This window comes from Conger conger, chromosome 14 (genome assembly GCF_963514075.1).
Source record: "Conger conger chromosome 14, fConCon1.1, whole genome shotgun sequence".
Classification (NCBI taxonomy): Eukaryota; Metazoa; Chordata; class Actinopteri; order Anguilliformes; family Congridae; genus Conger; species Conger conger.
In genome coordinates this window covers 22,023,923-22,040,267 of record NC_083773.1, presented here as the reverse complement: position 1 = coordinate 22,040,267, position 16,345 = coordinate 22,023,923, and the positions used below count along the sequence as shown (strand labels likewise).

The window sequence follows — 16,345 nt, the reverse complement described above, 5'->3', positions numbered from 1 at the left end:
TGAGGTGTTATCCCATTGATCAAAGGTCTCTGGCACAGGCAGAGGAACAGCCCCAGGACAAAGTTTATTACTGTTTAGCGATTATGCCATAACTACTGCACACAGGTGGCTATTAAAGGAAACAAGCATGAATGCTGCAGTCGACATTATGATCGTTTAAAGGGCAACTTGATTTAGGTAATACGCCTAACTTGTACAGTGCACAGCCACTTGTAATATCTTATCTGGAACCTGGACTGCAGTGACTGGTCTACAACACTTTGGAAGAAGCTCTCTGACCAACATCCTCCCATCAGAGCTGTACTGTTCATTTGAGCTTTCAGCTCTTCTCCCCCAATGGAAGAACAGCCACCTCCAGTGAGCCAGAAAGGCAGATTCATCTCAAATGTTTACCACAAACCTTTTCAAATCAAACTTCAAAGTTCCTAACAAACGGGCACAGAGCCTGTGCAGACCTACGCCCTCTAGAGGCCATCTGACAAATCACAAACTTTGAGCACACTGTCCCTGAGTGAGTAAGGGGGTGAGTGAGTGAATGAGTGAGTAAGGGGGAGAGTGAGTGAGTGACCTGAATTTGCATGGTACACCATGGGGGAAAAAAGGATAAAAACAATAAATGAACCAATCCTCCTCGCCCTCTATCTCACAGTTCTGAATGCAAGCACCTTGATGGTGCCACTTGCATGATTGTAATTGTACCCATCTCCAGCTCTTAGGCTGTCTGTGTGTCATGAGAAACACATTTCTGCAAGTGGCTTTGGTTAATAGCCTCTATTGCAGAGGTATTTAAAGTGTGAGCTGTGCATGCCCCAGGGGCGCCTGAGAGTTGTGATCGTGAGGAGACACTCACAACAGAAAGAATAAATAGATGAGCAAGTCAATAAAGGTGCTAAAACTTAAAATAAATAAAACAACATATTACTGTAAAAATGAAATAAAGTTGTTTCAAGAAGCTTGAACAGTTTGTCCCTTTGAGACAAGCATAAATCTAGAGGTCAGGGGCAGTAAAATTTATTTAGTTCTTTTCCTGAGAAGCTATGTTTGCAAACTCACGGGACAATTAAAAAGTAAAGACTGAATCGACATGTATTTAGTAGGCTAACCAGTTGTAATGTTATTACATCGGTCAGCAGTCTCAGGGGAACCATTTGCATGCTAGCTAGCTAGCTACTGTAAGCAACATGAAGAGATTTTTGACAGAAGAAGTCTGTTACATTTTCCTCTGAAACAGTTGACAATATTTACATCAAGGACAGTAAATGTACAACATTTACATTTTTATTTCAATGGACATGTATCCTATCAGACAAAATATATCTTATTTAAGGGTAAATAAAAGATAACTGGGAGCAATGACAGCTCTAGGCAGGGAGGATTTGAAGGCCTCAGACTGCAACCCTGGCCTGGGCCAGCTTTATCAGGTCGGTGATACACTTGGCCATGCTCTCTTTCTCCTGTTGGGACAAAGCAAAGGACAAGCCTTCAGCATTACCATCCATCCATCCATCCATTATCTTAACCCGCTTATCCTGAACAGGGTCGCAGGGGGGCTGGAGCCTATCCCAGCATACATTGGGCGAAAGGCAGGAATACACCCTGGACAGGTCGCCAGTCCATCGCAGGGCACACACCCAGAGTACCCGGAGGAAACCCACACAGACACGGGGAGAACATGCAAACTCCACACAGAGAGGCCGACGGGGATTCGAACCCAGGACCTCCTTGCTGTGAGGCGGCAGTGCTACCCACTGCACCATCCGTGCCGCCCTTCAGCATTACCTCAGAACCTAAATGCTATTGAATGTACTTCACATTTGAAGGCTCTACAGCAAAGCAATCCTCTATTTTACAACATTTAGACTGCATTATGCTTTCAATGGGTCCTTGGATGGTAGAAATATAATGCAATATAATGCATAGAATTTCCCATAAAGGGTTTCAAATCACTGCTCAAGAGCAAAGCACAGTGCCGTTCACCTGACATGAAAGGCCAAGTAAAAAGGGTTGAAGGAGCTGTAGTTCTAATGCCTTCAATTTGCAATAGTCCTGTTTTAAAAATAGGTTTCGAAGCAGCATAATTCACTCAGGTTCAGAAATATTGGCACTCTGATAAAGATAACCAAATAAAAGGCTGTATGATGTAAACACAGGTAAACTAATGAGCTATAGTGTTTGCTAAAAAATGTGAAAGCTATAATTTTTATACAAATAAATTAGAGGTACCGTAGAGAATTTGTGCAGGCATTAACATTAAATAACGCGTTGCGTTTGACAATTGCTGTTGAACAATATTAAGTTACCATTCCATTTAGTTCTCCACCATTTTTAATAGTAACTGATGCAACTTCGGTCTAACAATGCAAGCTAGCTGATTCATTGCAGACCTGTGATGTATTTTAATGGTAAGACAAAGTCTACAAATGTATAACAGCCAAAAAAATGGTCAACTTTTGTTGTCCCGGCGTTTCCACTGCCATTTCTGTTCACCAGGTGCTGCCGCTCCCGGTTCCCCATCTCCAGCAGCGTGTTCTGGTTGTTCTGTGTTTTCAGCACCCATCCAATCATTTTGCCAAGGCTGCCTCCACAGAAAACCTTCTGAAAAACACACACACTCACCTCTTAGTGTACATACACTCACTGAGCTCCTAATTAAGTATTTATTAGACCTATTTTTTTATTTTTGTAACATGTGGGTGGCAAAACAAGCATGGGTGGACCTCACTTTTTCTGCATTTTGGAAATCCACATACTACAAGTAATGTGTGTCCTTTTCAAGCCAAGGGTTCAGCGAACCAAATACATTATAATTTCAAAAACTAAAAATGTGCTAACTCAACGTCAATAGAATGTCCGTTGTTTGCTTAGAATTTGGAGGAATTGTCAGAATATGGAGGAATTTGGCTGTATTTTCCGCTTCACCTGGGTAACAATACTATAGCATTCTCAATACGCACACTAAGAATGCTGCGCTCCGGCAAAAACAGTTCTTGAGATTTTATGCGAAAAAAGGTTGACGTTTTACATGCCTACATCTAAATAGAGGACTTCCAAGAATATTTCTGAGGAAAGCTGGTGAAAACACCTTTGACTCCACAATAGAGGGCATTGTCAATAACGTGATCCCATTTTATAATGGTAAGCATCTAAATACATTCTCAAAACATAATAGTAAGCTTATAAATAAGTCAGCCTGCTTTTGAAAAATAAACAGCATGTGAAATTGGGGAATGTGTTTGAGTTGTTGATGTGGGTGTCAAGAAAATACTTAAGTAATGAGACCACTGTAAAACGCATCACACAGGGACACAAGAACAGTATCCGGCTGTCTTTTCATGAGGATATAAAGTAAATTAAATTAACATGTCAGATCAAGTAATTATTGGCTAAAATAAAAAATTAACTACAAGAGACTGGTTTGAAATCCCAAAGCAATCACAGTAACCCTACTCCACCCCTGCTGTACAAATTCCATTTGTCGCCACCTTGTGGGGGCTTTTATTACAAAGTCAAGCAAGCCAGTCAGCCAGATTTAGTATGTTCAAATCAAACAGCCTTAATTACATTACATTACATTATTGGCATTTGGCAGACGCTCTTATCCAGAGCCGCGTACAACAAAGTGCATACCCATAACCAGGGATAAGTTCGTTGAAAGACCCTAGAGGGAAGTACAATTTCAACTGCTACCTGTACAACAAAGATAAAGATTTTTTGGAGAACAAAGAAACAACAGAGCAAAAGTGACCAAAGTTAACTATCCAAACACTGCTTACCTAGCCAACTAAAAATACCGATACACAAAGCAAGTCACAGAGACAACAATTAAGGTTCACAGGGAGGTAGGGAGGGATGGGGAGAGGTGCTGCTTGAGTTTGCACTTGAAGGTGGGGAGAGATTCTACAGTTCTGACCTCAACGGGGAGTTCGTTCCACCACCGTGGAGCCAGAACAGACAGTAGTCGTGAGCATGAGGTGGTGGTTCGGAGAGGGGGAGGTGCCAAGCGGCCTGTGGAGGCTGAACGAAGAGGTCTGGGTGTAGGGTCCTCTGCATTCTCTTGATACAAGTGTCACAGAAAATATCTTGTGCGCTTTCTTAGGAACACATGTGCATTACCCTTACCTTGGCCAATGAAAGGGGTCACCAAAAGTGAACGTGCGATTGATGATAAATGTGCCCCCATCCTTCCTGTCATTTGCGTGTTGGAAAGTTACATTACATTATTGGCATTTGGCAGACGCTCTTATCCAGAGTGACATACAGTTGATTAGACTAAGCAGGAGACAATCCCCCCCAGGAGCAATGCAGGGTTAAGGGCCTTTCTCAAGGGCCCAACAGCTGTACGGATGTTATTGTGGCTACACCGGGATTAGAACCACCGACCTTGTGTCCCCCAGTCATTTACCTTAACCACTACGCTACATGTCTGTGTCACTAAGAAATTATAAAGTTGGAAAGGTAAGAATTTGACAAATGCTTTCACTAAACTGTCTATTTTCAGTTAATTTTTGTAAAGTGTGTAGACTTCCTTTTATTGAACTATACTTTCTTCTGTGAATGTTTATTACGTACCTTATTGTTATGGATATGAGCAGACTATTGTTTGTTTCACTATCACAATCATTGCATTTAAATAAAATAGATTAATAGAATAATAATAATAGTATAATAGTAATAATAGATTCTGCTATTAAGCACATTTGCCCTGTAAATTGTAACATTATTTAGATTTGCTGCACTCCACATGGCTGCCATGGAAACAATGAGGAGAAGAAGGTGGAGAACTTGAAGGCGAGGGAAACAAAAGAATGAAGATGCACTTTGGGACACCTTCCCCCATTCATTCACAGCACATGCCGCCTCATGTTCTCTTAATACAGTGCTATATATTCAGTGGAAATGTATATTTCATGCCCCTGCTTCATTATTTGAGTAAATGTATTGAAAGTAATTTCACACACTAGCTATCCATCAACAACACACATTATATCAAAAATAGAACTGACTTTTAAGATTCTCGTTTACTTAATTACGACACAATCCAAATCATCCAATCAGGGGAGGTTCACATCATTAAGTTTTTAATGATGGACATTAAGAAAAAACCTCACCATAACTCATCTGCTTTCTTGTCTCAAACGGTGTCAAATGACTCCCAGTATAAAGCATGCAGAGTGAGTGTTCTCATTTTTACCACCAGAAGGCAGTCTGTACAAAATAACTCTCCAGCAGACAAACACCCAGGCTGTGAATGAGCAGCTGAAGGACATTAGAGGCGCAAACACACTAAAGGCAGCACATTCCTAATCTCGGTCCATGGAATCATAAAGGGATTTGGTTAAATTGAAATTGGATGTTACCCACACATTTGAAAACTCCTTTGCACAGCTGTGTGCCAGAGAAGCATCCCACGACCAGCCATCTCTCGTTTGGAGGTTCTCATTCTGCGAGTCAACTTCAGGAAACTCAGTAAAAATGCATTAAGGAAAAGGAAATGAAGAGCTTATTTTGGGAAGCCAGTGTTCTTTAACTGCTCTACCAGATACTTGCGTGTTAAAAGTATATTTGAAACGGACAATTGGATTTGGAAGTAAAGCACTAATATGCTCATTATGTTTTTGTAGAGGGACACCACAATTTATTATTGGAACTATATCTGGCCTCATATAATAATTTAATGAAAGTGATCAGTAAACAAGCTAAAATTAATAATATCAGAATTCACTGGGATTCATTTGAAGGGAGATAATGGGATGGCAGCTGAGTGTGGACAAATGAAGAGTCCAGGACATGGAAATGCTCACACAAAACAGACTTAATGTAGCTGGCAGGTATGACACAAACATCAGACATATGAACACTGCCCCATGTCATTTAGGATGTTGCCCTGAGCTAGAATCTTGCGTGGGTATAATGGCCACAAGGTGGGAGTGGATGGGCGGAGCCTGAGTGACCTGAGTGATCACTGTAGTGTTTAAGTTTTTTTCCCTGTAAGAGCAAGTAGCTGTGGACAGAGCCTGAGGCCATGGAGCTCCTCATTTTAAAGGCTTACTTCTTCCCCTTTTACCTGCACTATTCTCAGTCCATCAGGGAGTGTCCCAGACCAGACAAACAAGTTTCCCATGGAACAACTGTGGATGAACGGTATTGTTATTTTGCAGTGAAGAAGCCTTTTATGTTGTCTGTTCCCTTCTCTTTTTTCAGTGATGTATAGCACATGTTTTTCACAGTGCTTGAGGCAAATTGAAAAGGATAATCTGGCAAGCCTTCAGGCAATCAATAACAAGATGCCAGTTCCCACTAATCGGGAATTCCACACTCCCCTTTGGCCTTGCTATCGAAGCAGATCAGTGTTGTCAGACAATGTGCATAGTGTCTATTAATAGACTACGATGCCCATTACTTTGATAACATTCTATTATCTTGTAATATAGCAAGGTTGAATGCAATGATCCATCTAATTATCTATAATCCAAGCTTTGGAATTTCAGCTTAGTGGGAACTGGCATCCAGGAAGCTTGCCAGTAATTGGCTGAAGGCTTGCCAAGTTAGCATTTTCATTGGCCTGCAGCATGTTATTTTTGTGCTTAATATTACTTTTGTGCCCAGAAAGACATTTTAAGGCTATAACAACCACTATCTAATGAAATGTAACCAACCAGGCCTGGACCTGAACTTGAAGTTCCATATAATGAAACCCGTTCAAGATACAAAGATACAAGCAGGCCTCCAGTATGAAAAACACAGATTACACATCCAAGTGTGATAAATAAAGCCTGGGAAGGGTGAGAAATGTACAAAAAAATGACAGAAGAACAAATGTATGTGCTCCCAAAATATTAGGACAAAATTATATTCTGTTACATGGGTTCAGAAATCCACATCTACGCATTAAAAAACCATTCACCAAGAGACGCTATAAGCCATACACATTCTCCCAACAGAATATTCAATGATTTTATACCAAGTTAGCAAATTACAATATGAATAAGAATACTACCTGAGCATTAAATGTTCTACCACTACAGTACAGGATGTGCAGTGCTCAGTATATGTACACATACTTACATTTCCATGTTTTTGCCACGTCCTTTACTTCAGGGAATGATAAGTTGAGCCCCACAGTGGTCTTCTAGTGAGACTCAGTGCTCAAGGTTCAGTTAAGACAGTGAACTAATTGCTTGCATTTCAACTACCGCCTGTGCAGAACTGTGGAATACTAGGACGGACGTTGTTCCACCTCTCAGATGTACCCTCATTTTTATACAGATGGTAAATACAAAATTACATTTCTGGAAACACTGGAAGTGTAGTTTTGCACAATTTAATTTAGTCCTATGAGCAATGCTTTAGTAAAAGGGCATATAAATATACTCTACAGACCTATTTTGCAGTTGCATGAAGGTGACCTTGCTCAAATTACTGTGAAGTCACATATCCCACTACATCCTAAAAGATATGTACTTTAACAATAATGTTGTTTTTAAAAATGTACTTCATATATTAAAAATTGCAGGCAAGTGTACCATTGCCCTTCTGATCATTCAGGTAAATCAACTGCTGTCCCTCTGACACCAAAAAGTACAGCACAGGCACACTCCAAAAAAAATGAGTGGTCAAAAATAAATCCTCCCGACCGCACATTTCCCTAAAAGCAGGAATTACACTCCCTAGACCTGCATTTCATTCTTCACTTCACTTAAATTGACAAGTAAAATAGCAGTGACAAGCATGTCTGAGGATTACTGGGATAAGTTAGTTACATTGGTTAATTTATGGGGCCTACTAATAAATTGGCTACCAGAGAATTGCCCCCCTGTCAAAATAGTTTATAGTGGGACATTCATTCTCTCTTGGTGTGTATATACGGTACCACCTCAGACATCTCTGCACCTCTCAGGTTAGCAGTGACTCTGAAGATGATGAATTTCCCCGTTGCATGTCGGTAAATTATCCCCAAACGATCGGATCGACCACATTTCAGTGAGTTTAAGTGGAAGCGGAGGACATAAAAAGGCTATGATTGCTAGGGTAATTGTTGCTAGTACGAGTCTTAAGGAAGAAGGAAAGTTTTTTGGTTTTTGGTATTCAGCTTCAGAGTCTGTTAACCACAAACAGGCCCTGCAACCAGACTGGATCGAGCCCAGCTCTGCTTCCCTCCAGTAGAGCCCGGTTCTCTTCTCATCGGCGGTGCCGGGGAGTGAACAGGGGGCCAGGTCACTGCGCATGCAGGGCAGGAGGCAGGTGGAGGTTGGCCCCTGGTGCCAGGGGCCAGCCCTCGTGGCCCTGGTGGGTCTGTAGCAGGCGGTACAGCTGTTTGAGGTGGGTGACAATGTTGTCCTTAATGTCGGGGATGGAGATCTGCAGACGCACGCTGCTGCTGTCGAAGGAGCGCATGCAGTCGCCCGAGAACATCTCCGTGATCATCCGCGCCACCACGGGAATCACCTGCGGAGCCAATCACAGACCGCGTTAGGGCTGCAAGAGCCAACCACGACTCACATTGTTATAGTCCCCGGCCTTGGTCACATATGGTTATACACACTCACACTCATATGGGGCGACATTAGCTCAGGAGGTAATAGCAGTCGTCTGGCAGTTGGAGGGTTGCCGGTTCAGTCCCCTGCACTTGTATTGAAATGTCCCTTAACAAGACCCTTAACCCCCCAATTGCCATTTGGCTCTGAGTGTTTATGTGCAATGAGCACAGGAAAAAAATAACACATCGCACTGGACCAAGCACATTTACGGGCAGTTACAGACAGCTAAGTTGGGTAACCACAAGCCTTTCATTCTCCAGTATCCAGCTGTACACATGAATAACATGTAAAGAGCACCAGCACCTAGGATAAGGCTTGTACTCATAAAGCTGTTAGATTAGTAGCCCAGCTCACCTGCACCATGATGAGCTTCCGCTCCAGAGGCCGGCCGTCGGGCCACTCCTCGCCGAAGCACAGGTTGATCTCAAAGTGCGGCGGGCGCTCAGACTGGCCTCTCTGATGGGCGATCACATCTGCACACAGCCCAAAACAAGGTCAGAGTCTCAGCCCAAAACAAGGTCAGAGTCACAGCCCAAAACAAGGTCAGAGTCTCAGCCCAAAACAAGGTCAGAGTCACAGCCCAAAACAAGGTCAGAGTCTCAGCCCAAAACAAGGTCAGAGTCACAGCCCAAAACAAGGTCAGAGTCTCAGCCCAAAACAAGGTCAGAGTCACAGCCCAAAACAAGGTCAGAGACACAGCCCAAGACAAGGTCAGAGACACGGGACAAGGTCAGAGACACAGGACAAGGTCAGAGACACAGGACAAGGTCAGAGTCACTCACAAGCAAAGGCTCCAGTCTGCAATGCATGCACAGCATGGACTTACAGCTCAAGTTACTTTTCACTTTTAGCAGAGCTTTTTCTTGTTTTGTTTTTTTGCTTTTTGTTTGTTGTATCTGTTGATTGCATATGGTGCTACTTCTGCTGTACCTTTTAGCTTTAGATTATGTTTTTGTGTTTGCCAGTGTCTTACCAAAGGCACATTTCATGTGATGCACGTCATGTGACGGACAAATACATTATCTTAATTTGAATTTGAGAAGAAGCAATGGCGTAAAGTCGCACCAGATAAAGGAGATTTATTTTCCAGAGCAAGTCTTAGTACCATACTGATAATAGGCAGACAGGCAGACCACAGCGGCTAACACTGACCGCTCAGGAAGGACTCCAGGGAGAAGAGCTTGACCCTCCTCTGCCGCTCGATGAGGTTGGGGGCGGCGGGGTTGGGGGCGCAGGGCCCGGACCAGTACACCTTGCACTGGCAGAGGCGCACCGCGTAGATGTCGTGGCCGCTGACCTCCAGGATGAGGCCGCGGTCCATGACGTCCAGCAGCCGGTTGGTGAAGAGGCGCTGCTTCTCGTTGGTGATGTGCTCCGTGGGGGGGAAGCGCAGCTGCTCCAGGCTGATGGGGCCGAACAGCTCCTCCTGGTTCACCATGGGGCCCAGGTCTCCGTAGAACAGCCGGCAGCCCAGGGGGTTGCTCACTGTCACGGTGGGGCACACCTCCTTCCCCCGGTACTGGAACTGCACCTCCAGGTCGGTCACTGAAAACAAGGTCGGGAAATAATGTGGAGCGGAAACATGAACACACACACACACACCACACACATTGCAGAGAACATGATTAGAGTTAGCTGGATACATTCACAGAGTAAAACCCTGAACCTTTCTAAATTGAAGTAAAAACAGCTAACTCACTCTGAACTTATCCAGCGAACTCAGTAATTCTGCTTGGTGATGCACCCCGCAGGTGCGGTTGGGAGCACTGGGTCCCTTCTTCAGGCCAGAGCAGTACTTACTGGGCAGGGAGCTGATCCACATCTCGGGGCTGGAGAGCATGGGCTCAGGCAGGCCTGGCGCGTGCATGTCCACATCGATGGGCTCCTCTTTAGGCCACACCTCGGCTGGGGGGCAGCTGGGGGGCTGCAGGGGGGAGACGGAGCCAGCGGGGGACCACACAGTGGAGAGAGGAGAGGGCTCTGGAGCTGGAAGGACACAAACACTGACCTTACACTCTGCGTGGGACTCTGCACCAACACTGCAGACTGACACTCACAGGCTTAATCGCTGAAGCAATAACCCACATCAACTCACAAGTGGACTTAATTGCATCAGACACAATACAGCATGCTATTTTAAATTATGTCAGTAGCATATACTGAATACAAATATGTAATTTTATTAACGCAACATGCAAAGTGAGTAAAAGAACATCTTGGCGATGTATAAAAAGTATAATTGTGAATGCAATGTATATCATTAATAAATCTGCATGGAATAACTGTTTGCGAGGGCCTTTATGTAGGCATCTCATACCTTTGGGTTGGTATGGGGGGAGCGGCTCATGGACCTCTTCTTCATCCTCCAAGTCTGCATCATTATCCTCCCATGGCACAGACCCTGTGGACCCTGAGGGGAGAGGAGGACATTCAGAGCAGTTTCTAAACACAAAGCACAGAATATCATTTGATTTGTGATACTACCATTTTATTATCTAACATCACGGTAAACTCTCATGCTGGTCTACCTCACCCCCATCCTATGACTCAATGTGTCTATGCAAAATCCCCAGGAACTATTCAACACACTAGGGGCACATTTGAATTGCTGATTTTATCCTTCCTTATCTCCTTGTTCCTCATCTGACCCTGAAATGGATCAAGGTCCACTATCTTTAAGGACTTTCCGAGACGTTAAAAGTTCCGTCAAGGAGCTATGAGCCAGGAGCTTTGAGGCCCTTGAAGAATTGTTGAGCAAGAAAATACAAGCAGAAGTATCTTTCTGGAAACCGTAATGCATAAATGATCAATCTGTGGATCCACCCCATCTGCCACGCATCTGGCACGTTTGTAACTGACGTGGAATTAAACTGACGTTTGAAGGAGCACGCACATGTTCTTGATTCCCCGCTCTTCGTGTCCCTTTCTCACATGCTTTCCTTGCCTCCCCCGATTGGTGGAGGTACAAACAACAAAGCAAGGAAAGGAAGAGGAGGTAAAAAATAAGCGATTGGAATGAGCAAATCCCCACCCTTGCAGGCAATCTTAATATTGTCTTTCTCTGCCCCACAGCACTCGGTTAAACAGGAGTATGGCCTATAACCTGGGTTGCTGAGAGGCTGTGGGATGTCGCAGACTTGGTAGATCTTGAGCGGGTTCATGGGCACTACTTTGGTGCCGTCGTAGATGAGGTTGAACTCGCGGCTCTTGTTGAGGGCACAGCGCAGCTGGGCCTTCCACTTGGCCGGGTCGGGCTCGTCCACACCTTCCTGGAACTTTCCAGTCTCCACCGCCCAGGCCTGCAGAGGGAAGGGACAGTGAGCCAGGGATCTGCCATTTGGGTTCACCTCATAGGCCGTACGAAATATGGACAAAAAGCCCATTGACTTTCCAAGGCCTTGCAAAAAGCATTTTGAAACATTAGAAGTGTAGTTTTCGAGAAGAAGGAAGGGGAAAGGGGGGAATCTTATGTATATATATATATATGTTTTTACAGAGACATGTGTGTATAAAATTAAAAAGTAACATATTACTGCAAGTACTACTTTTTACATAAAAACTTGATCAAGGCTGTCTGAGAGCAGAAGCAAGGAGCCAACCAAAGTCTGCAGAACTGTGGCAAGTTTGCTTGGGATTGTCTTATAGAACTGCAGGACAGCATTGGCTATCTAAGAGAAGTGATGCAGTTTTACCGCCGAAGGGTGGTCACAAAAAATATGGACGTTTATTTAGGACCTTTCATTGAATTATTTTCGTACCTGTACAGAATGTTACACAGGTGCCTAAGACTTCTGCACAGTACTGTATACTAGAGCCAACTTTACTGGCACTCATGACAAACATCTCTCAACAAGACCAAGAAGTGAGTTTCAAAGACAAAACTGGTTTTAGCTGCTTGGTTCATTTCCAAATGACCGCAACACTAAATTCAACTTGCATTCCAAGGACCAATCTAGTTTAAAAAGACATGTTTTCATTTGGACATGGTACCAGCATTGGCCTCCTACAGATACCAGGACCTCACCCACTTGCCGAGCCCTTGCGTGTGGCACAGTGCTGACCTTGAATATGGTGTTCTCCTCCTCCTGCTGGGGCGTGTGGCGGGTGGCGTGTTTCCAGGGGATCTGGAAGCGTTTGGCCTCGCGGTCAAGCCACACCAGGCCCGGATGCTGCCCGCTGTCCACCTGGGCCACTAACCAGGGCTTGAGCCGAACTCGCCGTGGGTGGACCGCCATCAGCTGCACAGCCTAGGGACAAAGACGGCACACCCATCAGTCAAGACAAGCAGACTTACATCAGTGCGCTTTAGAGTTCTAGGCCACTGTTCTAGAATTACAGCCCGGTGTTCTAGAAATCTATTGTTTTTGATTACATTGGGGTGCAAAAAATGGAGCACCTTTCATTTAAAGGGCTGTCACAATGAATCTGTACATGGTCGAAAGCAAACCTGAACTCTAAATGGTACATGGTGGTTCATTTCCACAAAGAAGAAGAAGGCTACAAAAAACACTCAATGTTTCAAACTACCCATTTACCCTAAAGAAAAGGAACAATGGAAGGCAAGGCCTGGAAGACAAAGAAAGATTTCAGTTAGAATGGTCAAAAAACTGGTGAGAAATTGTCAGAAGAACCCACACAAAAAAGAATAGTAGATGCAGTTCTAGCTGTTCATGGAACCACAATACAACATACTTTAACGAACAAAGACCTACATGGCAGAGTTACTAGAAAGAACGACCTCAACACAAACTGTGAAAAAAAAGTGTTATGTTTAATGTTGTGCTGTTGAGGTCCAGTTCACTTAGATATGAATTGTAAAGGGCTTTTTGAGGGTTAAAAGCTTTTGTTTTGAGAACACCTCTATGTACTGCTCAATGAAAACATCCTGATCTAGCTGTTAACACAGGAGCTGGGAGGCTGGTGTTAGCCAGGTGGATTTTCAGTAACAGGCACGACCATTTCCCCATTGTCAGAACGAATAAAACACTTGATCTGATGCCAACAATGTTTGACAATAAGTATCCACTGCTATAAGCTAGTATTTTGCATAGCCTAAAGCAGGGATGCCGAAACTACGGCCTGGTGGCCAGTCAATGCCTGTAATTTAATTAACATAATTAGGGTGGCCTTTTTTAAATCGGAATAAGTTTGAGTGAGGGGGAAAAATCAATAGTGCTTGTCCCCAACATAAGTACGCCAGTAGAAGAGCATTGTATTCCACATTCACAGCATCATAATTAGCTATGTACGGCAATGTTGCAACGGTACAGATGGTATAGAGGAAAAACTGCCTAAAGTTTGAGGCTGAGCAGGGTTATCGCCTGCCTCCGCCAGACACAAACACGCACAGTTGTTTGAACAGATACGGGCAATGTTGTCTCAGCACACCCCCACAATGTATGTGGAACATTATATAATAGAGTTATGGAATGTTATCACATATTTAAGCAATTTTACACTATATTGCTGTCATAGCCTACTTCACAAACTTACATTTCACTCAAGATCCGACGCTATAACCAAGGAAGACAATGCCTGTTTTTATTTACACAAACAAATATTGCAGCGTAGGCCAGGTAAAGAGTGTAGCGTAAAAAAGCAGCCTAATTACTAAACCACATGTTAATTCCCATTAATTTCGATGGAATATTTTAGTTCTATGCAATATCAAACAAAAAGCTAGAAGACTATATTACTAATAAAAAAAAGGCTACTTCCATACGTTTCCTAATAGCCTACATTTTACTTTCTTCAGGGACTACAGGCCTACTTACAACGTCAGTCTAAGACGAAATTTTCAAAATTGTCTGTCTTCAGAAACTGGTGGTGTTACGGATACCCTCCAGTATCGACACCCCAAATTGGATATAGGCTAGCCAAGTGGGTGGATAAAAACTTAGTAGGGTACGGCCAACCAGAGAACGGCCGAACCAAACCGCGGGTCTCCAAACACTGCAACATTTATGCGAGTTTGTTAACAATAACCAAGTTCAATTAAATATTATACGATAAATGACTCGTCGTTGGGGGGCGATCCACTGTTACAATATGAAGTTTAGTTTCAACACGGTCACTAGGCATTACATTTTAGGCCTAGGGATGCAGTTTACCAATGTTAGGAAAATACATGGAGTAATGTAGGTTACGCGACAAGGTATGTAGCAAGTAATATATGTAGCAGGTAATGTGCTATGTACCGCAGAATAAATCCTCATAAAGTTCTTATAGAAACACTTTTTTTCCAGAATGCGCAGACCAACCAACTGTTGCGCCAATGTCGTTCAATATAAAGGCTACTTAAACAGACAAATAGGATACAAACATAATCCGGGAAAATGAAGTCATAACAACACATTTCTACCTTAGGATAAAAAGCAAGGCTACTAGTCACAACGAGCTGAAAGTTTATTTTATCCAATATAAATGAGCAAGTATACTTTCCGCGATTGAACTTACCTGCAGTCACGGTATACCAGGAAGTAGTTACCTCTTCAGCCACAAAACTAGGGCCACCACTCAATCCTTAGTAAATTATTAATCCTTCTTAAATCTAGTATTTCGGGTTACCAAACGCACGTACATCCAACATACACCATTACAGAGTGTATTACTTATTTCTCTTGTCAAAAACAGTTGGGCCAGAAATTGTGTTTTTCCCCCTCACAGCTTCACTTGCTAACTTGACCCTCCCCTTCTCGAAACTCAGGTATGGCTGTGACGTCATGCGCGTTTCAGTCTGACACACCTTTCAGCCCCAGACATCCGGGGAACTTCGAATGGGTTCGTTGATCCTCGGCTCATTCCCCTGTATCACGCATTAAAAACATTGCCGTCATGACTACTTATCTTGAATATCCACCACTTTAATTTTCCCATACGCTTGAACAACAATAGTAGCTCAGTCAGTAATAATAAATTAAAAACCGGTGCTGGTATTATAAACAATGTATTGGTTGAATATAATCGACAACTGCGATTTCTATAACAGTGAAGAAGAAAAAAAAAACAGATGCACAACGCAAATTATAACACAAATACTTGTGCAATTATATAGTTTACACTGCGTAGACATATCGTTATATAATATTTAAGATGCTGACGCGCCAGTTGAGTGAGTGTGCAATGGTTTTATATTTTAAAAACAATATTTAAATCGTCAGGATTTTTCGCCTATAGGCCTAGGTCTGTAAAACGCTTTGGGAAACCTGCATGACATTCGGTGTAATTTATTCTTTATTCAACGATGTCTTACCAATATTGCTTAATATAGCATGTGCGTTTTTAACACCACGCCTTGAAACTGCCCCGGGGGAATATCCGATGAAATAGCGCGTGCCAAAACCGAGCAGTGATCTAATTCGCAAATATGGAGTCCCCAGTTTCGTAGACCTGAGAAAAGTGACATGTGTTATGATGACTAATAGGGGAACGTGCAGTGAGGGCAGTATCAGCTGACAGACTAGCGAAACCTCCTTGTATTCCGGCTAGGGCTATATATAACATATTATTTGGCAGGATTAAATGACGGAAAATAACAGTGACTGTGTATCCAGTGATAGTAATTTGAAAGGGTAGACTGTTCCTTCAATCAGAATCAATATTCACCTATGAGATAGCCAACATAGGCCTAAAATTATGCATTTATTATTTTTACAGTCTTCCATTGACAAAAATCGTCCCTTCATAATAATCAACCAGCTATGATACCACGTCATTATCCTATTAATATTAGCTAGACCAATTAATTTTGCGTAATCTGTTCTTTGTACTAAATACTTACAAAAGTGAAATATTAATAAGGCCTAGAT

General features: G+C 43.0%; 1 protein-coding gene across 1 annotated transcript; it reads right to left on the bottom strand.

Moving 5' to 3' along the window:
• Nucleotides 1–6,817: 6,817 nt before the first annotated feature.
• irf6 (interferon regulatory factor 6) lies at nt 6,818–15,274 on the bottom strand. Its single transcript, XM_061220170.1, has 8 exons — nt 14,994–15,274; nt 12,599–12,784; nt 11,641–11,836; nt 10,855–10,947; nt 10,338–10,523; nt 9,690–10,082; nt 8,892–9,010; nt 6,818–8,445 (listed from the first exon to the last, which is right to left on the bottom strand). Exons 2-8 carry the CDS (start codon nt 12,770–12,772, stop codon nt 8,215–8,217), a joined length of 1,392 nt encoding a protein of 463 aa, XP_061076154.1. The 5' UTR covers nt 12,773–12,784; nt 14,994–15,274; the 3' UTR covers nt 6,818–8,214.
• Between the last annotated feature and the right edge of the window lie 1,071 nt (nt 15,275–16,345).

Excerpts from the sequence above, each read along its gene's own strand:
- irf6 (XM_061220170.1), bottom strand. The coding sequence starts at position 12,772 with ATGGCGGTCCACCCACGGCGAGTTCGGCTCAAGCCCTGGTTAGTGGCC. Across the intron at positions 10,524-10,854 it reads CCCCCCATACCAACCCAAAG|CTCCAGAGCCCTCTCCTCTC; the intron begins GTATGAGATGCC and ends GTGTCCTTCCAG. Across the intron at positions 8,446-8,891 it reads GGAAGCTCATCATGGTGCAG|GTGATTCCCGTGGTGGCGCG; the intron begins GTGAGCTGGGCT and ends TTGGCTCCGCAG.